Source organism: Orbicella faveolata, unplaced genomic scaffold (assembly GCF_042242905.1).
Source record: "Orbicella faveolata isolate gen_17 unplaced genomic scaffold, um_ofav_v1 contig_24, whole genome shotgun sequence".
NCBI classification, from domain to species: domain Eukaryota; kingdom Metazoa; phylum Cnidaria; class Anthozoa; order Scleractinia; family Merulinidae; genus Orbicella; species Orbicella faveolata.
The window spans coordinates 11,352,863-11,375,210 of NW_028301552.1; the positions used below are offsets into that span (position 1 = coordinate 11,352,863).

Consider the following 22,348-nt stretch of genomic DNA (forward strand, 5'->3'; position numbering starts at 1 on the left):
CAAAGTTGAGAGCCATACCAAAATTAACAGAATTACAAACTGCTGTTGAAACACACACGATCCATGACCACGAACTATCCCTGAAACGTTCTCCAGTAAAGAGCCATGATACTTTCCCAAAGCAGTACGTAGTCTCTTGTTGTTCTACCATTTCAACCAGCCGAGATATCGACCAATTTAATTTTCTGTAGGCTACGTCACGATGCTAAAAGATGTAAAATTTTTAAAAGAGATAAGAAATTTCTCCTGGAAAATGGATTAACTAAGCAAGATTAAAAATATTTAAATTTCGCAACCAAATCATGTCGCATATGATGCGACAAAAATTCTCAAGTTTTCAATTTGTTCACATCTGTTGTCGATTTAACATTGTCTTTGTAGTTTGAAGTGTTCCACATTCAAAGCTCACGCTACTCAACATGCAACATAATTCAACTTTTGAACATACATGTTTTCCATATCCAACCGGAAGCCAGTCAATCACAGTAAATTTAGACTCGGCAATCTATCAAATTTGCCTGAGGCAGGTCACTCTACCCCAGACAGTAGTTTATAGCGTCGTATTTCATTCTTGTACGCAACACTAATCCAACGGTAATGATTTCATTGTACTTTCAGTGTAGAACGAAATGTACCACATGAATATATTTAAACATCCTATGGAGTTAACTACCCCATAGTTCCTGAAAATAATTATCAGAAAAATTGAACTTAGCACATGTAAGCTCATTCTCAATACAGTGATGATTTATCATGATAATTTATGTAAGGACTTGGAACACGGAGAGGCTTTCGTTTGGCGAAAGTAAAGAACAACTTTCATCGTTTATTAAAAAAAGGTTTCAAGGTGAAGTATATAAGAAATTCAGGGAGAAAAAAGAAAAAAACAATAAGAAAAGAATCGTTCCCGTTGTCTTGCTGTTTTTCAATTGCAGGACAGTTGCAGGACATGTTTTCTTTTTTTTTTTCGTCGTAAAACGCAATCCGTTTACAACAACGTACAGTTGCTTAAATTAAACGCGAAATTAATTCATGTCTAATTAACATCTCATTTCTGACATAGTGAAATTCATCTGCGCGGTAAACGAAAACACTGTTCCATGACAGAGTGTGCAGGGACAGTCGCAAGGACAAGCTTAAGTATTAAAGAAGTTTTGTTGTATTAACGTTACGCTGAAAGCGGACCCCGGTCCGTAATACGGGTGTCTATTCAGCTACGCTGCTTTCATGAATCCAACTGATAAAACGGCTGTTTTTTTTTTTTATTTGTAGTGTAAGTTTAATTGTAATTGTTGTAATTGTTCGACCAAATTAAAAAAAAATTATATAAAAAATTAAAAAATAAACACAACACTGCTACACTGGCCTGACTCGACATTGCAGCGTTATGGTCTTACAGTGCCCTTTCCTCGCTCTACCAATGCAGGGCGAAGTTGGTGGAAAATTAATTCAAATGCTAATCCAGGACTTAAATTTAAGTCATATCTATAACTTGGAAAACGGAATTAAAAGTTGACGCTAAGCTACGATGGACATCTATCCCGTCTGGGTATTGGAGGGAAGAACAGCAACCATCCGCTTGAATTCGTGCCATCAATATTTTCCTGGTCTCCGTGTGAACTACGCCAACAAGCTGCAGCTTCGTAAGCCGTTTTGGGGGTTGCAGATGTAATATATCAAACACGAGAGACGGCGTTTCATCGGGATATCCAAACACCGAGAAGGGAGTTGAAAATACAACGCGCATCGGAGTATTTTTGACGAAATTCGAGGTGTTTGGTTAGCCGATGAAACACTGTCTCGAGTGTTTGATATATCTTCTCAATCGAAAGGAAAACTAAGGAGTAAACAGACAAGTAAAATCATCGAATTCTATGCTAATTACACCGAGTATCCAAACCTCCTTCACGGTTTTGATTTTCTTTGTTTTGACTTGATGAATTATTAATGAGTTTGAGAAAGACAGATCTTTCTTCAAATCTGTAGCAAATCAGTGCTTGCAGTTTTCACTCTGTTTCTGCTTCGTATACTTATTTATTGCACGCCATTTTTCATAGCAACAAGCCTCAAGTGCTACAAGTGGAGGCGGCGTGGCCGAGTGGATTAGGGCGCTGGATTTGAAATCTGGAGGTCCCTGGTTCAAATCTTCCGCCCTGCCGCTATCTGGATTTCTTCTCGGCAGCCCCGAGTTCAACTCCTCGGCCGCGTTGTGTAAATAGCCAACTGGTCAGCCTCCCACCAGTTGGGAGTCTTAATAGTTTATGTTATATTTGAAATATTTGTTTATTTATTTACAGTGTCCCCAATTAGCACATTAGTGCTAAATACATCGACACTTAAATGAAGTGATTATTATAAGTGCTACAGTGAAACGTCTTGGAATCAGTGCGACGATAACCGAGAGGCAGTCACGTGTCCTGAAGAACACGAAGAAGCGTGCTCTAAGGTGTTCTATAATCATGAGCTTCATGACAGAAAAACTCACACAGAGTTCTGTGAGATAAAATCACAGTGCACGAGTACAAGTAACCCAGTATGTAAAGCTGCCGAGGCTCATAAAGCCCATTGCGAGGTTCATTGCTGCACTCCGCACGACCTGTGTAACGCTGGCTCAGCTACGGCGATCAGCGGGATCCTGCTGGTTGCATGCGCTGTGTTGTTAGTGGTTTCTCTATCGCTGGAAGAGATTTAAACCCATCAAGTCACTAGAAAAGGGAACTTGCATTGATGGAGGCTCGATTTGAATATTACTAAAATTCTCTTGAACTATTCATATTTTGGAAAAATAGAGAAACGATCTCTGGTTAAAAATTTGTTTAGAAACGAGCTTTCGACTACCAGTCTGTAGTCTTTAACGAGTAATAGATAGAAAGCGCGAACGTTAAAATATATACTAAGAAAAGTGTGAAAAAAACAAAATTATAATAAAAACAATAGAAATGCTTGTGTGAGAGTAAAAAATGCTTATGTTAGGTTCAAAATAAAATTGAATATTGTCTTGGTAATTGTTTCGCATTATTGTCAGCATGGTTCGTAATTGCTGTGTGCCAGGATTCCAAAGTTTTTCTAACACGGAAATTTCCCTTGTCAATCACGCGTGCATTGTCAAAGTCGATGGAATGGTCGTTCAACCAGGCATGAGAAGTAACGTTGGAACCTTTTTTAAAGGTTTTTGTGTTTCTAACATGTTCTTTCTTCCTTGTTTGTAAACATCTACCAGTCTCACCGATATAACTCCATGGACAATCGGCGCATAGGATCTTGTAAACGACATTTGTTTGTAGTTCCACGGGTGGTCTTGATTTCGGAGAAACAAACTCTTGTTGTAATGTCTTAAGGGGTCTGCTTGTATTCCATTGTTTCTTAGAAGTCTTGAGAGAGGTTCAGTTAGGCCTTTGATGTGAGGTAAAACTGCGAAGCCAACATGTAAGTCAGAGGGATCAGCCCATCCAAAGAACATTCCTACCAATTCTTCTGGAGATGGATTGATTGCATAATGCGAAACAATTACCAAGACAATATTCAATTTTATTTTGAACCTAACATAAGCATTTTTTACTCTCACACAAGCATTTCTATTGTTTTTATTATAATTTTGTTTTTTTCACACTTTTCTTAGTATATATTTTAACGTTCGCGCTTTCTATCTATTACTCGTTAAAGACTACAGACTGGTAGTCGAAAGCTCGTTTCTAAACAAATTTTTAACCAGAAATCGTTTTTCTATTTTTCCAAATATCTTATCCTGGTTACTCATCTATTTTTAATCATATTTTGTTAGCTACTTTCTTAATAAAGTACTAAATAGTTCCGATTTGACATGCGAGTTGCTAAAAGTGTCGAGTTTCTAAATGTTCGAGTTATGGTTTGGGAGGTTCCCACGTGCACTTTTCTTCGCCCGAATTAAATTTCAATTTGAATTACTTTTTTTATAGAGGATGGGGACACCGGACCACTCTAAATTTTGCTGTAGATATATAGAACTCCTTAGACATAACGCTTAGAGAATCGCCAACCATAGCGGCATTTAAGGGGGACGTTTCCAAAGCCGAACTTTAATTTGTAGTTTAATGTAATAAGCATAATGCATAGCTTTTTAATATTGTCTCCTTTAGTTCTCGTCTATTAATACGCTGATATTTTTAGTTCTGTATAGTTATATATTTGTTTTTTTTAAAATCCAGCTCATTTTTCCTAGATTTGCTGAAAAGCATTAGCATTAGCATTAGCATTAGGAATAGTGTTAGTGTTAGTGTTAGTGTTAGTGTTAGTGTTTGTGTTAGTGTTAGCGTTAGCGTTAGTGTTAGTGTTAGAATTAGAATTAATACCAGCGACAGTTTGGCAGCCCAGCGGCGTCCATCGCGGCCTGACTAACAGGGTTGCAATGTATTTCAGATTGGTGAGCTTCGCAGTGCACTGATTACCTTGTAAATGGTTATTGGCTTTACTCAAATGTATACAAGTACAGCCATTCAATAGATAACATTGCGTGTGACTGAAACGAGGGTATGATCCCTTTTAGCTTACTTTTGTGCTATTTTGGTGCGAACCAAGGTAAAGTTGCATAATGATTGCCTTTATGCTTAAAACAATGTTTTGGAAGTATTCCTGGACTCATTTTTTCTTAACTGAAAAAATTGTTTTTCGCATGTCAAACTAGCCTTCAGCGAAGAGGTTGCTTTCATCCAACGTAATGCCGCTTAGTATAATTAGTTTTTCAGATTTTCTCAACGTATAATCGGTAGATTGCTATAGCTTGAAATAACATTGATTTTATTTTGGCAATTCCCTCGTCTTGGTATTTCGTTGAACATAGAGGCTTTTTATGGATTATTTTAGAATTGTTGGAATTACTGTAAATAATGAAGTTAAATTTTAGTCTCTTTTTATTGTAAATATCAAATTTAGGTTTTTAAATTTTATAATTTATTTTATTTATTTTATGTGTCCCCTATTAGTAGAGGGGTTTTTTATCCTCGGCTAGAATGTATTTGACACATTAATAAAGTTATTGATTGATTGATTGATTTAATCGACTCGAGGAATTTTGTATTCGAACGGTGTGTACATGTATTTTTTTAATGTTTACAAGAGCTGACAAACTTCGCGCTACCAAATTGTCTCGCCTGGATTTTATTTCTTGTACATACAAGATTGTTACATCCTTTGCAAATAGAATGCTGTTTACGATTCTTTATCAAAAGAGCTGGCAAAACTCCTGTATTTGAGCGGCCGATCAATTTGTCGAATGAAAAACGCAGTGAGCTAAGATTTTGTTCAAAATCTATGTTTAGCAATAAAATCTATGTTTAGCACAACAAGGTGTGTGTGTTGAGGGTTGTCCAATACACCCAACTAGAGTCGATTCGTGTTTTAAGTTGACGATTCGACCAACCGGATGTCGATTCGAGGACCCTCTTTGATCTCACGTTGCTCAGTCGAGATCTCGTGTTGTAAGTCGAGATCGATATCTCGCGTTACTAAGTCGAGATCTCGTGTTGTAAGTCGAGATCTCGTGTTATAAGTCGAGATCTCACGTTACTTAGTCGAGATCTCGTGTTACTGAGACCCAAACGAAATCGACAGTAATATTTTGGTTAGAAAAAAAGATACTCAAATCCAGATGGCCCTTACGGGCCACCGTAGTTTGATGATCCGGACAGTGTTCTAGTAAAGTGCACAAACCAGCGTCAATATTCCGCGGAAAACGCCATAACGGCCGTCTTTTTGTAAACATATATTACGAGCTTTAACTATAATGTAGAAATAAGAAACAGGTTATCAGAAAGGATTGTGAAGCAATAATAAATTAACCAATCGATCCAGTTATAAAAAAGCTTGGGCTCGTTAAGTACCTCACACGAATCGACTCAAGTTTGTAGTCACGTTTCAAGAACGAGGAACGTTCATGTATCATTATTTCACGGGTCTTGACTTCCGGTGATGCGGATCGACTCCGTGCAAATCGAGTTGAATCGTTAAGTACCTCACACGAATCGACTCAAGTTTGTAGTCACGTTTTAAGAACGAGAAACGTTTATGTATCATTATTTCACGGGTCTTGACTTCCGGTGATGCGGATCGACTCCGTGCGAATCGAGTCGAATCGTCAAGTGCCTCAGACGAATCGACTCTAGTTGGGTGTATTGGACATGAATGACGAATTTCGATTTCTATCTCAAGTCTACAACCCTGTCAGTGGGGTTTGAACCGAAACGGAAATTTCTTTTCAAATCACTGATCCCAACTAACCCAATCCGACTGATAACCACTTTTGGGGGGACAACTAATTGCATTCGACCAATTGTTGCAGACCGCATTATTACTAAAAACGTGCTTTATTGGATATGCATAGACTGATTATACTGCTCAAAGATGTATTAGCGCGCAAACAGACTGCTCCCAAACTCGGAGAGTCCGATATCAAAGGTAAGTCTCATTTGGTTGGGTAGCTCATGATCATTTGCTCTTTTCAATAAAATTGAAGGTAATAAGTGAGATACCAAGTTCAGCATATATCCATAGTCTGTGCGTTTTGGAATTGCAAATGTGCTCATTTGTCTTTAGACTACATAGAGCTGGTGCTGAAGTTGAAACGAAGCGCTAAGTAAGCGGCATTTTCGGAGTTATTGTCTAGTCTTTGTTCGGTTATCGAGGCTAGGCTATTTGACTTTAAACGTGAATAGTCACAAGTAAACCTTTAATTTATTGATTTAGCACGCTGTTACTTGTCTAATTAACAAGAAAACAACAAACAAACAAGGAAATATTATCCACGGAAATCATCGGTGTAATTCAGTCCAATATTTGCCTATTTGTATAACTGACTAGCTGATCCGATTAGATCCGTTCTCAGTAGGCATAGCCTTATTCTATCACGCAATTCTTTCGCAAAATCTCCAGAATGAAGTCAGTATCAAAATCGGAGATATAGTCGACTGACAGCTCCTAACGGGCAAACTCTTTCAATATTCGCTTCTTGGCATGAATTAATTCGTAAACTGCATGCCAACGAATCTACATACTGACACATGAGCATCTTACAATAACAACGTGAAAAATTATATTTAGAATCATTGTGCCGATATGCTGCGTCCAATGGTTGCCATTCAGAAAAACTCCTTTCCACATTTCTGACACTCACTCAAAGCATACAATAGCGCTTCACTTCCTTCACTTGATATCTTCTTTAATAAACAATGTAAGTTTTCCTTTACTTTTGTCAAATGATGGCCTCCCCTTAGTCCACGTCTACGTATTCCTCCTCCAGATGCTGACTGATTCACTCTTTCAGTCTCTACCATTAAGCTATAAACCCTTTCGATCATTTCCGTTACAAAGTAATCAATGTCGAGGAAAAGGTTGTTGTTATTCATCGTGGTAGATGCAATAATAAAGTGTATTATCGTTTCTCTCACGATGTAGTCACTGAGATGTAGATCGCGACGTTTCGATCGCGATCGTCGCGATCTACATCTCAGTGACTACATCGTGAGACAAACGATAATACACTTTACACCTTTTGCCGTTCATTTACAGAAAATAAACATTCATTTGTGTCCAAATTTCTTTCTTTATGGTCAATAAACTCTCATTAACACCAATATGACCTTCATTTGCGCGTAAGGAACGTTCAAGAATAACATTTACATATGCATTAACATTCAAAATCATCAAAAGAAAAACAATACCTTCATTTGACATTCATTGACTGTAAATGTATTTTCATTTTGGTCGAAAAAAAGTTCGTTGTCGCGAAACGACAATCATTTACACTCTAGGACATTCAGTTTTCAACAAAAGACTTTCAGTAACACAATTTGCATGAGAACTAACATTCAATTGCATTATTATGCAACCATATCCATGAAGGTAACAATCTTTAATGCGGCGAGACAAACATTACAGCCATAATGACATTTATTTTTGAAAGATAGAATATCAAATTCGCTGAACGATTTATCCTTCAATTGCCTCACTATTGAGGCATCGTGGCAAATACGTTTGCATGGAACGAAACCACTATCTTTCAAAAATAAATGTCATTATGGCTGTAGTGTTTGTCTTACCGCACTAAAGATTGTTACCTTCATGGATATGGTTGCATAATAATGCAATTGATTGTGAGTCCTCATGCAAATTGTGTTACTGAAAGTCTTTTGTTGAAAACTGATTGTCCTAAAGTGTAAATGATTGTCGTTTCGAGACAACGAATTTTATTTCAACCAAAATGAAAATACATTTACAGTCAATGAATGTCAAATGAAGGTATTGTTTATCTTTTGATGATTTTGAATGTTAATACATATGTAAGTGTTATTCTTGAACGTTCCTTACGCTCAAATGAAGGTCATATTGGTGTTAATGAGAGTTTATTCACCATAGTGAAAGAAATTTGGACACAAATCAATGTTTATTTTCTATAAATGAACAGCAAAAGGTGTATTAAAGTAATCAATATTCATGTTAGTTTACTGATTAGCTAAAGCTGGAACTCTAGTTCGCAGTAACTTGTGTTTACCAGGCTATCTTTCCTTTTTAAGATAAACTCTTGTCCCCAGTTCTGGAACTAGCTGTATTTATACGTAAAGACAAGAAAATAAAATAAAACTGAATTGAGTTGAAACTAATAACATCATGAACAGCTTGTAGCTTCAAACAAGTAGCTATGTAGGATCTATTGTTCATAATTGTCCACTCACTTAAATGCAGTAAGACAAAGAACAAAGCTTAAATAAATTATCATCACCATTGTATTGAGCTGACGCTTACATGTGCTAAGTTTGGCTTTTCTAAAAATTATTTCCAGGGACATATATGGTAGTTGACTTCATAGGATCCTTTAGCATTGCAACGTAGAAGCCGATATAGGTAAATAAGTTGGTGGAAATCTCGGCTGGTTGAAATGTTAGAAGAACGAGACACCACGCAATGCTTTGGGAAAATATCATGGTTCTTTACTGGAAAACGTTTCAAGGATAGTTCGTGGTCATGGATCATGTGTGTTTCAGCGGGGGTTTGTAATTCTGTTAACCTTGGCATGGTTCTCAGCTTTGGTGTGTTGTTCCCGGTTTTGATGGACTACTTTGACGAGACCAGGGAGAGAACAGGTTAGTGAAGTTAGTCTTGTAGCTGTGTTGTCGACAAGCGGGAAGTCTTTGCAAATTGTACAGTCGTACAAGTGTATCATATGTGCCGGTAGTCGAGTTCAATGCTGTTGATTCGTTTCTGAATGACGCTTAAAAGCCATTCATGTCCACTACACCCAACTAGAGTCGATTCGTGTGAGGTACTTGACGATTCGACTCGATTCGCACGGAGTCGATCCGCATCAACGGAAGTCAAGACCCGTGAAATAATGATACATAAACGTTTCTCGTTCTTAAAACGTGACTACAAACTTGAGTCGATTCGTGTGAGGTACTTAACGATTCGACTCGATTCGCACGGAGTCGATCCGCAACACCGGAAGTCAAGACCCGTGAAATAATGATACATAAACGTTTCTCGTTCTTAAAACGTGACTACAAACTTGAGTCGATTCGTGTGAGGTACTTAACGATTCGACTCGATTCGCACGAAGTCGATCCGCACCACCGGAAGTCAAGACCCGTGAAATAATGATACATAAACGTTTCTCGTTCTTAAAACGTGACTACAAACTTGAGTCGATTCGTGTGAGGTACTTAACGATTCAACTCGATTCGCACGGAGTCGATCCGCACCACCGGAAGTCAAGACCCGTGAAATAATGATACATGAACGTTCCTCGTTCTTGAAACGTGACTACAAACTTGTGTCGATTCGTGTGGGGTACTTAACGAGCCCAAGCTTTTTTTATAACTGGATCGATTGGTTAATTTATTATTGCTTCACAATCCTTTCTGATAACCTGTTTCTTATTTCTACATTATAGTTAAAGCTCGTAATATATGTTTACAAAAAGACGGCCGTTATGGCGTTTTCCGCGGAATATTGACGCTGGTTTGTGCACTTTACTAGAACACTGTCCGGATCATCAAACTACGGTGGCCCGTAAGGGCCATCTGGATTTGAGTATCTTTTTTTCTAACCAAAATATTACTGTCGATTTCGTTTGGGTCTCAGTAACACGAGATCTCGACTTAGTAACGTGAGATCTCGACTTATAACACGAGATCTCGACTTACAACACGAGATCTCGACTTAGTAACGCGAGATATCGATCTCGACTTACAACACGAGATCTCGACTGAGCAACGTGAGATCTCGACTTATCACGCGAGATCTCGACTTAGTAACACGAGATCTCGACTTATAATGTGAGATCTCGTGTTAATAACGCCAGATCTTGACTTAAAATGTGAGATCTCGTGTTAATAACGCGAGATCTCGACTTATAATGCGTGATCTCGACTTAGTAACACGAGATCTCGAATAATAACACGTGAACATGAGAACTCGGCAAATCATATATTGTATAACTCGTTAGCACATGGCCAACGTTAACGGTTTAAACGTATGATGCAGGCGTTTACTCCTTTATCTGGATCTGTTAGCAACGTTTTTGGCTGCAATTTTAAAGATCGCAAGCTAGCCGCTTTTGTACTTTTTAACCGCGCGGCCATGGGCAGAGCGCGGTTCATGGTTTACCCGTGTTTTTTTTTTTTTTTTTCGATTTGTAGGAGACCAGACCCAAGCGTCCACTCGGCCACATTTTGAGTCACGCAACCTGTGATGTTTACTCGCCAAAAGCTGTTGAAACATAAATAAATCTCATCTCCGATAATAAATTCGCGGGAAAAAAATTAAAAGCCCAGCGCTCGTCAAAAATTATATTTTTTCACCAGAAATTTAGCTCGGAACATATACATATTTATATTCCTTTGAATCGTCGATGAAATGACCTTTTCCGGATATTTTTTCTTTCGGGGTCAACAAAAACCTCCGATTACAAAATCACGCCGAACCCACACGTTGCAAAAAAATCTCTTCAACACCCTGACTTCGAAGCGATATATCACTTTAGTGTTAATAGCTACCACACATCGGCAGACAGTTAATCTATTCCTTAACAATCCAGCTTTATCGTGTTAAAATTTTAGCGAAATCGAACAAAACCAGAATTGGAATTTTTTGTGACCTCACTCTCCAGACTTGACCTAACAAAGGAAGCCACGGTCGCCCATAGCAACTGAAAAACACAAACATAACAAAGCCGACGTTTCGGCCAAAAAACTCCAGAATTATCGCCCGAGAGCTTAAACTTGAATGGGAACATCTTTTTCGAACTTTTTTCAACTGATTTAGACGAAAGACCGGCCTCGGCGGGCTACAAAAAAAGACCAAGAGAAAAAACAGAACAAGACAGCAGAACAAGCCGATAATATTTCATCGCGTGGCTTTCGGCACGAAAACGAAAATACAGCTTACTTCTGGATATACTCAGCCTTAGAAGCCAGCAGCTGGTCTCAAATTACTTTCTGTATCCTTAAGAATGTCCTGATTTCCATCTCCGAAAGATTTTGCCCCAATTTTGAGCAAATAAACATTTCGCCGACGGCGACCGCTATTACGGTGGCTTGCATGCTAAATTAGCTAACTTGACAAATTTAGTGAGAATCGAATGTAACGCCAATTTTCTGACACATTTTCAATCTGTGGTCACTGGAGTGGCCAAAATCGATACATCGGTCGGGATAGAGTTTTTTTCAGATGACTTGTGTGACTACTTTGCCAGCCCTTTACTCGTGGAAAACACCAATTAAATTTAATCATGACTTTTAAGAGAGAAAGCCGTTGTTAATAATGTTGTTATTGTGTCGTTCATATCGTTCATGCCCATACATATCCCGAAGAAAGTTCTAGATTAAGACCATTACGTCATCGGAGATTTGTAAACGGCTACCACTGATGGTGCAGTAATACAGTTTGTGTTGATCAAGTGATGTGATGTCTACAGTAAGAAAAGAATCATCAATGACTGCTTTGGAATATGCACTGCGTTCCGACGGTAGTGCTAAGCGAACAGTTAAATTTTCAATGCGCGGTTATAAGATCTAACAGATCTTCTTGTTTTGGTGTTGTTTTGTTCCAGTTTTGAAGCCGTTAATGCGGTATTGCCATCTTATCTTCCCGCTCTTAGAGTGGCTTACCATGGGAGAGACTCGTTAGTACAACAGTATTTTGATCTTGGCTTGAACTATGTTGAAATTATATCCTTTTTACTGTTAATTCATGGTACAAGTTTAAGTCTCAGGCAATTAAGGAGAATTCTTCGAAGGAAAGGCGTCACGATTCGATCGAATCGAGTCGAATCGACAACATTTATAACCCACCCTCAAAGTCCAGATGCGCTATATTTACTAAGTCTCGCGCAAATCGACTTCCGGTATGACAAATCGACAGCAAGGGACACGATTCGTCACGATTCAATCGAATCGTGTCGAATCGACAACATTTTCAACCCACCCTCAAAGCCCAGATGCGCTATATTTACTAAGTCTCGCGCAAATCGACTTCCGGTATGACGAATCGACAGCAAGGGATACGATTCGTCACGATTCAATCGAATCGTGTCGAATGGACAACATTTTTAACCCACCCTCAAAGCCCAGATGCGCTATATTTACTAAGTCTCGCGCAAATCGACTTCCGGTATGACGAATCGACAGCAAGGGATACGATTCGTGTCGATTCGATCGAATCGTGTCGAATCGACAACATTTTCAACCCACCCTCAAAGCCCAGATGCGCTATATTTACTAAGTCTCGCGCAAATCGACTTCCGGTATGACGAATCGACAGCAAGGGATACGATTCGTGTCGATTCGATCGAATCGTGTCGAATCGACAACATTTTCAACCCACCCTCAAAGTCCAGATGCGCTATATTTACTAAATCGAATCGAATCGAATCGCGCAAATCGATTTCCGGCATGACGAATCGACAGCAAGAGAGACGACTCGTGTCGATTCCATCAAAGAGGGTCCTCGAATCGACATCCGGTTGGTCGAATCGTCAACTTAAAACACGAATCGACTCTAGTTGGGTGTATTGGACAACCCTCTTAAAAGCTACTAATTTAAAAACAAAACTGCTGATCATTTCCTTGTAGGAACATTGACAGGTTCAAAATTAGAGGGCCATACATTCAGCCGAGGACGGGTTTGATTTTGCACTACAATCAGCAAAATTTACTCGAAAAGTAGTGTTGAGCTTCGCCCCTCGAAAATCCACTTTGTTTTGGGGGATGCAAGTGGACTCTACAGTACAGTGTAATTAACGTGATGACAAAAGTTGGAAACCCTGCTGTAGAAATCTATTCTCCTAACACAGTAGAGAGAAGAACCAAACTGTATACTAAACATTGTCCTATGTCCAGTTTGTCCCAACCGAACATCTCAGTCTGTTGTATGTTATGCTTTTCTTTGCTTTGTTTTTCTCCAGTTCTGTCGACCCATAACATCGACTCTGAGACTAACCGTTTCTTACTGCGGATCAGCGTTTAAAAAATTCATTTCCCTTTATCGCAAATATCGCCAAATGGCGAAATTTTGGCAAGCAAAATGTAGCTACTATCATTGATTGAAAAACGTTTTTATTTTCAGCTTTTGTCGGCTCAATCGGTCTGGGCATGGTATGGTTTGCAAGTCCGCTGGCAGGCTATCTGTGCGATCGCTTTGGTTGCCGCATCACATGTTTCTTGGGAGGCACGCTATGCATTGCGGGTCTGGTGTCGACTTCATTCGTCCAGAGCTTCACAGTGATGTACTTCACGTACAGCGCCTTGTACGGTTTAGGAACTTGCTTTATATACAATCCTTGCTTTCTTGTAATTGCTAAGTATTTTACAGAGAAGTTGTCCGTAGCTACTGGCGTTGTTTCGTTGGGCGCGAGTGTAGGAGTCCTCTACACCGGACCTTTGCTTCAAGGCCTCTTAGACTCGTTTGAATGGAGAAACACTTTCAGAATAATGGCAGCAACGTATGCCCTTGTGTGCATTTTGAGTCTGAGTTTCAATCCATATGTAGAAGAAATAACAACAGTGGAGAACTTAAACACTGAAAGGAACAACAAAGAGGAAGTAATAGTTGACAAGACAGGCATCTCCCTTTACTGCAGTGTGTGGAGCTTTCCTGCTTACACCGTTGTTGTAACGTCGCTCACGTTTGCCAGTTTTGGGATGTATATTCCTTACATCAATCTGGTATGTTAATTTCAAATAACTTGTTATTGTCAGTTAGGACGAGTTTACGCTAAAATAATTAGATTATTCGCTTTCGATTTTTTATACGTGGTAGAAATCTCGAGCTCAAAATCTGATTGTTAAATGTGGGTTAAATATTTTTTTAAAGCCACGGTCATGCTACACTTTACCTTGCTTTTACAAGAAACTGCATGCATGCATACATAGTGTAGGAGAACGATTGCTTCGAAAAAAATTCGCTTGAGTTTCCTGCTCCTTAGTGTCATGTAACAAACAGCAAGGTAATATACGTTCCCGAACCTGGAGCTCTTTTTGCGCATGAAAAAGAAACCGAAATCTCTGGGACCGCGAATGGGACACCACACAGATTTCTGTGCTGTTAAATCAACTTCGAATTTATGGCCGTTTTTGGCCGTCAAACTTTCGGACACTGGACTGAGGGCACGAGAAAAGTGTGTCCGTTTACTTAAGACCACTTTCCAAACTTTGTTATATAAGAAATTTCTTAAGAGGTTATTGTTAATTTTTTCTAGGTCAAGTACTGTGAAGATATTGGAATCTCTGCGCAGAAAGCTTCTCGGCTGTTCATTTTTATCGGCCTTGCCTCATGTGTCGCGCGAATAATGACGGGAAGACTGTGTAACAACAAAAGAGTTAATCCAGTGTACGTTTATCAATCATGCTTGGTAACAGCTGGTCTCGCCGCCTTTATGCTGCCCTTCACCACAAAATACTGGAGCCTTATCGTTTTCAGTGTCATTTATGGATTGAGCGATGGTATTTTCATAACAAGCCAGTGTTTTATTCTACTGACGTGTGTGGACAGTAAGAGAACCACGGCCGCTTTCTGCATAAACAATGTGTTTTATTCGTTTTCTGCGGCCGCTGGTGGACCAGTTGCTGGTGAGTTAATAATGTTACTTCAAACCGAGCGCGAGAATTGTTCAGGGGGAGCACACACCTGAGGTCCTGACAGAAAATACAGTACGTTTTCAGCGCAGTATGTTCGGTAGAAAAAGACAAAAGGCCATTTAGCTCTTCCAATGTGGCCCCGAACTATAATCCTAGACGAATTTCATAAAACTCGGCGATCGTGATTGCGAGACGATCTAGTGTCAGAAGCTGACCAATCATGGTGGACGTAGATATAATAATGCGATGTGGTCAAACCACATCGATGTCGCACCTTCCCCCCCCCCCTTCCCCATGGGCCTCTTCCTTCCTAACCGCCCAATTCATTGTTGTTTTAGTCTGCTGAAATCCAATACGTCAGTGGAGGGGCGTTAGCACAATTCATTTAAGAACGTTTTGGATTTTAGTCAGTATAATAAGAAAACAACGTAAAGGTGTTTTGAAGAGTGCCTGCCTGTAAAAATCAGACAAATTCTTAATTTCGCGGCAAGGGTCGAAAATTCGATTTCGCTCACATTTTCATGGTAGATAGGCTAGGGCATGACAAAAACTACTGGATAGTTTTTTTGGCAAAATATCCTTTTATTTCAAAGAAATATGCAAATTACCAAATTCCGTTAAAATCGTCATTTGACGCACCATTTTATCAAGCAAGTTTGATAGCCTCGCATGCAAAACCACATCATTCTTCCGTCTTTAAAACACTCAAATATTTTTGTGCAATGTTTAAATGTGTACTGGGTTGATTTTAGGGAATGTTGCGTTGTCTTTTTGGATGCAAAATAATTAAATTTCGAAGACATGTATTTCATTCACTTAAAAATACTTCGTGAATATAATTAATTTTCACCATGTGCGAAACCTTCAAATGGATTAAGCTTCTGGTGGTTGAATTGCAGAAGGATGGTCTACAGATTCCTGTAAAAATTTCTTTGGGCAAATGATTGTGAGCGACGCGAGAGCTTTTCAAAGTACGTCAAAAATGCAAATATTTGACCATCCGTCGTCAAATTTCAATTTACGGGTTAGATGTATATTTTAGCATGCGCCACATGACTTGACCTATAATAAGTTGAAATAGACACAGAGCTGATAATTTCGAAATGTTCTAACCTTATTTGTTGTAAACGGCAGGTCCAAAGTCGATTTGACGTGTTTCTAGTCGATCTCTCACCATTCGTCGCACATAAAGCAGAAGTTTGCTTTTGTTTACACAAGGTTAACGTCCCATGTACATCGCCTACTGTCAACCTATTATTGGTCGAATACCATTAATCTGTGACCATCTTTCTGCGCATATGAACATCACTGCATCTAAGTCAAAAACGCCTGAGTCATTTGTAGATAGTTGCTTGCTTTACACTGCGCCAAAATATTACGTTTGATCGATTGCTGACCATTGCTGATAAGCGTGTCGGCGCAGCACAATCTTACAGCGGTCATTTGTTCGTCACGCAATGCTGTCACGGCATATGCTGCCCATTTTGATCTAATTTGTATAGAGCACTCTCAGGATAAGTGAAAAAATTTAATCATTGTTCATCTGTTTGTTCATAAACAAATTATAGATCAATGAAGCAAGAACTAGCTGAAATAAAAATAGGAAATCACAACGTGTCTAATTCGTGAGAAAAAGAGACTAAATTTAATTAGTACATAATTAGGTGAGTAAATAGCCCTGGCCATGCCATTTTATTTGGCGTATTCTGTTTCCTTAGTGGAGAGGCATTGGTATGTTTGTAACAGAAAGTAGAGGACTGTTGTCAATACAGTCCAAAATTATTGTCTGTAAAATATTGTAAATAAAACACCTATTGACCGGTTACCTTCGCGGCCACCATTTGGTCGTTCCGATAAGGGTTTCATTATTGTCTTTACCACTATTAAGCGGCCACCCAAGATTTAAAAACTTTGTTTTGGAAAGGGCGACGGCAGATAAGAGTCTGAAATTGAAGGTGCATGACGAGTGATAATTCAATCACACGTCTATCTTGATTGTCTTGAATTGACTCCATGTTCACCAAGAAATTTATAACCCGATAGTGAAAAATTAAATATTCAAGGTACACCAACCTCTAGCCCCATTAAGCGGTCACCACCCATTTCCCCGAGGGTAGCCCACTGTATTACATGTAAACCAAAAATAATTGCACAGCGCGAAAAGACCTACGTATGAGTTTAGCGTCACAGTATTACGCAGGGCATGTAGGCAGCGGTGGTCGTGTAAAAGATAACAACAGGGGCAATGGTAAACTATTCATTCTTTTCATTTCTTAATTTAATCTCTTCCTACTCGACACGATTGTGTGCTCCCAATGGTTCCAAGCCTTACGGAGCCTTACGTATTAGGATAGAAATTGTCCTACCTCTACCCTCTAAAATGGGATGACAGCATTGCGTGACGAACAAGGAACCGCTGCAAGCAAGCATTCAAGCCATCAAACCATAATGATCAAACGTAATATTTTGGTGTAGTGCAAAGCAAGCAACTATCTACAAATGACTTAGCCGTTTTTGACTTAGGTGTAGTGGTGATCATATGTGTCGAAAGAGGGTCACAGATTCACGGTATTCGACCATTAAATAAGTTGACAGTTGGCGATGTACATCGGACGTCATGTAAACAAAAGCAAACTTCTACTTTATGTGCGACGAATGGTGAGAGAAACACGTCAAATCGGCTTTGGCCTGCCTTTCAAAAGCAAATGAGGTTAGAACATTTCGAAATTATCAGCTCTGTGTCTATTTCAACTTATTATAGGTCAAGTCATGTGGCGCATGCTAAAATATACATCTAACCCGTAAATTGAAATTTGACGACGGATGGTCAAATATTTGCATTTTTGACGTACTTTGAAAAGCTCTCGCGTCGCTCACAATCATTTGCCCAAAGAAATTTTTACAGGAATCTGTAGACCATCCTTCTGCAATTCAACCACCAGAAGCTTAATCCATTTGAAGGTTTCGCACATGGTGAAAATTAATTATATTCACGAAGTACTTTTAAGTGAATGAAATACATGTCTTCGAAATTTCATTATTTTGCACCCAAAAAGACAACGCAACATTCCCTAAAATCAACCCAGTGCACATTTAAACATTGCACAAAAATATTTGAGTGTTTTAAAGACGGAAGAATGATGTGGTTTTGCATGCGAGGCTATCAAACTTGCTTGATAAAATGGTGCGTCAAATAACGATTTTAACGGAATTTGGTAATTTGCGTATTTCTTTGAAATAAAAGGATATTTTGCCAAAAAAACTATCCAGAAGGTTTGGTCATGCCCTAGCCTATCTACCATGAAAATATGAGCGAAATCGATTTTTCGACCCTTGCCGAGTTATTTGCCATTCTTATGGACAGGGACTCTTAAGTTGTGTCAACTTGTTCAGTGTATTGGTAATAAGAGATTTGTTGCATGACTGAAAATGTTTTAGAGAATATTCCACGATAACGGACTAGAAAGACACTGTAACGTCACACTCACTTTTAGTCACGTCCGTATTCAACAAAGAGAAGACTAAGAAATGTTGAAAGGGAAATAAAACTAATCTTTTATACCCTTAGGTTACTAACAATTCTTTTATATAAGAAAGTCATAATACTGCAAGGCAACTTTCACTGAGAGTGGTCGCGCGGGATCATTCGGAACAGTTTCTGGTCTTCCTGACACTTACCAATACCAACAACACGCGAGAAAACGCGTGCGAACGAGTCACTCGTGTCTTTTAACGTACTAATGGGAGACCAACTACTTTAAGAGACTTCAGTGAAAACTGCCTTGACAGTGAAACCAACTGGAAGGGAACGAATACTTTTCGGTCAGACATTTTTTTTTAGAAATCCAGGGCTCTTGAAATATGGTGGGGTACCACAATAGAAACTCTGACAATAGAACTCTGAGGAAACCTCTTTTAGGGATCTTTCCAGCTCATTTCTTGAGATATTTTCCTTTCTTTTCTTCAGCCTTGATAGCGGACCACACAGGGAGCTATATCTACTCATTCTACATGACTGGAGGAGTACTGTTTGCTGCTTTCCTGATACCAGTAATAATGATTTTCATCAACTGGCGAAAGTCTAAAGTTCACCCACAGACCTCGGAAGTAAAAGAAAACGAAGAGGAGAAGGTTGACACAATATCAAAGGCGTTTCATAATGAGCAGGCGCAAAACTTTGGAATGGAGCACCGCGATGGAACCTTGACGAGAATGCCCAGTTCTAGCACAAACACCTAGTTTTCATTAACGTGTATTTCACTCATCTTAGCATAGGGTTCCAAAAGGAGCAGGGATGGCGCAGTGGTGATAGCGCTCGCCTCCCACCAATGTGATCCGGGTTCAGGATTTCGGCCCGGTGCCCCATGTGGGCTGAGTTTTTTATTAGTTCTCGCCCTGCTCCGGGGCTTTTCTCCGGGTTCTCCGGTTTTCCTCCTTCCACAGAAACCAACATCTCCAAATTCTAATTCGACCAGGATAGAGGACCAGCATGAAAACCAGCTACGAGTGACGTGGTTTTCTCTCTAAATATTGCAACTTAATTGCAATCTATTTTTCTCCCTCGTTGACAAAAATGAGCCTATTCCACCGATAAGTAGCGTTTAAAATGTTGGCTACGTCGTGAGAAACTTGGACTCTAGAAATGTCATTAAGGACGATCGCGCGAAAATTTTCCAACATTTATTTTTTTCTGAGACTTTTACCACCGTAAGATGATGAGTTATTCATGTCAGAAATGTAAAAAAATGGGGGGTAACCGACTTCGTCTTGGAGAGAACATGCCCAGAGGAACACCCTAAATCTGAAAAAATCGGGCTTCGTTAGCGAATAAGGCCACAGTGTCTGTAAGCCCAAAAATATCGCAATTAGATCTTTGAAGTGAAATGTTCTCTGCCGAATATTGTTTAAGTGGACCTAGTAAGTGAATTTAGTCAATTGATGAGGTTCCTTCACGAACGAGTTCGCATTTAGCGACCATAGTTTCAAGCGCCTTGCGGCCGCAAGATGGCAGGATTCGATGTCCCGTGGACAGAAATCTTGAATTTTTTTTAACTTCCCACATTGATTTTTTTGTTCATTTTTGGACAGTGTGGAGATAATTGTAAACAAAATCTGTTTCTGGAAAGAAAAGTAGGGGTCACCGAACGTCCAAGATCGTTAAATCCAGGCAAAGCTACAGCAATGGCTATCTGCCCTATCACTGCTTATTTTATTACTCAGCGCGCGCTCTCATGCATGACATGGCGTGTGAATTTGCGTGTGCAGTGAGGAAGCGCAGAAACAATTAGTGTGAATATCCCTAAACAGAGGGTCCAATGGGTGTATACGCCAACTGTACATAGTTATTATCTGGTAGAACTGGTATATACTAGTGAAAGTATAAAATGGGGTATCGTTAGCAATCGAACAATATCCAAGGTAGCGGGATTCAATTGAAGTCATTTGAACTTGAATTGCGAGAGTTTGATAACCAGATTTTAATTTCTAATTTAAAATTTAAAAATTAAAATCAAAATTGTCATTTAACACAATGTAAGCTTTGAGGGCGACAGTGCGTATGCATATTTCAAGATCATTGCAGTTCTGTTGATACAGTCATGAGGAGATATTTACAGTACTAGTCACTTTCGTCCCCTCAAGAGAATCATGAAAACAAAAGGGATTTACGAGAGGTATAGCCTACGAACGCAGGTATTTTCGGCTGTCGCTTAATTGGTTGCGCGTTTTTCAAGTAAATTTCAATGATTGCAGTCTAAATCAAACCTGTCCTTTGCTGAATGTATGACCCTCTAATTTTGAACCTGTCAATGTTCCTACAAGGACATGATCAGCAGTGTTTCGTTTTTAAATCTACAAGACTGACTTCGCTAACCTGTTATCCCCTGGTCTCATTAAACTATTCCATCAAAACCGGGAACAGAACACCAAAGCTGAGAACCATGCCAAGATTAACAGAATTACAAACTGCTGCTGAAACACACACGATCCATGACCACGAACTATCCTTGAAACGTTTTCCAGTAAAGAACCATGATATTTTCCCAAAGCATTGCATGGTGCCTTGTTCCTCTATCATTTCAACCACCCGAGATATCGACCAATTTATTTTTCTGTAGGCTTCTGCTTCACGGTGCTAAAAGATATAAAATTTTTATAAGATATAAGAAATTTCTCCTGGAAACTAGATTAACTGAGCAATTTTTAGCTTTTTAAATTATTGAAATTTCGCAACCAAATCATGTTGAATATGGTGCTTCTTTGTTGAAATATAATGAATCGATAAGGCAGGTCTTTATGACGTTCAATGTCCGCCAAAATTCTAGCTTGAATTTTTCTCGCATATTTTTAGTATTCGAAGGCGTAGTTTGACTGTGTGCACCCACCTGTGCAATTGGACAGTCTAGTTTTAATTTTGTTTACTTCTGTTGTCGATTTAACATTGTCTTTCCACGATTTAACTTTTTAGCTTTAGTGTAAAGTGTTCTACATTCAAAGCTCACGCTATTCAAAATTCAACTTAATTCAACTTCCGAATATGCATGTCTTCGATATCCAAGCACAAGCCAGTCAAATCACAGTAAATTTAGACTCAGCAAACTTTCGAATTTGCCTAAGTACAGTAAGTAGGGGCTAGCAAACTCAGGTCACTCTACTCCAGACAGTAGCGTTTGGCGCCATATTTCATTCTTGCGAGCAACTTTCAATGTAGAACGAAGAGTACCACATACATATACTTAAATATCCTATAGAGTTAACTACATACGTTCCTGGAAATAATTATCAGAAAAGTTGAACTTAGCACGTCACATGTACGCTCTCAATACAGTGATTATGGTAATTTATTTAAGCGTTGTTCTCTATATTACTTCATTCTAGTGAGCTTCAAGCTGGTCATAGTGATAAGAGTTCTAGAGAGGCTCGTAAACACAAGAAATGGCAAACGAGAGTACCATGCAGCTTCTAATCAGTAAACGTGACTACCAGCAGAGAATTATGGTTGTTGATGACTTTAACGGAAGCTAGACACTCTAAGAGCGTTTACTCGGGCTTCGTACCACAATATCAAATCGTACCCAGTTGCAAGTAAGCTCATTGAACACAATAAAAACAAATAAAAGAATCAGGATATTTTAACACAAGAGTTGCGCTTAGATATTTACTATTCATGTTGCTTCGTTGAGTATCCTCTTTGTCTAATTACATAGTGTTTGCCTCATCTTCGAAGTTCTGTTTACGATGATGCTTGA

The 22,348-nt window shown here is 39.1% G+C and overlaps 1 protein-coding gene across 1 annotated transcript; it reads left to right on the plus strand.

The window, feature by feature from the left end:
- Positions 1-5,980: 5,980 nt before the first annotated feature.
- LOC110043171 (monocarboxylate transporter 10-like) lies at positions 5,981-22,225 on the plus strand. The gene is made up of 5 exons (XM_089292518.1): positions 5,981-6,429; positions 8,810-9,110; positions 13,591-14,189; positions 14,723-15,092; positions 19,069-22,225. Exons 2-5 carry the CDS (start codon positions 8,906-8,908, stop codon positions 19,338-19,340), a joined length of 1,446 nt encoding a protein of 481 aa, XP_089148644.1. The 5' UTR covers positions 5,981-6,429; positions 8,810-8,905; the 3' UTR covers positions 19,341-22,225.
- Positions 22,226-22,348: the final 123 nt, after the last annotated feature.

Bases quoted from the DNA above. Each gene is read 5' to 3' on its own strand.
- LOC110043171 (XM_089292518.1), top strand. From the start codon at position 8,906: ATGTTAGAAGAACGAGACACCACGCAATGCTTTGGGAAAATATCATGG. The intron at 9,111-13,590 runs GTTAGTGAAGTT...TTTTATTTTCAG, and splicing joins CGAGACCAGGGAGAGAACAG to CTTTTGTCGGCTCAATCGGT. The intron at 15,093-19,068 runs GTGAGTTAATAA...TCTTTTCTTCAG, and splicing joins CGCTGGTGGACCAGTTGCTG to CCTTGATAGCGGACCACACA.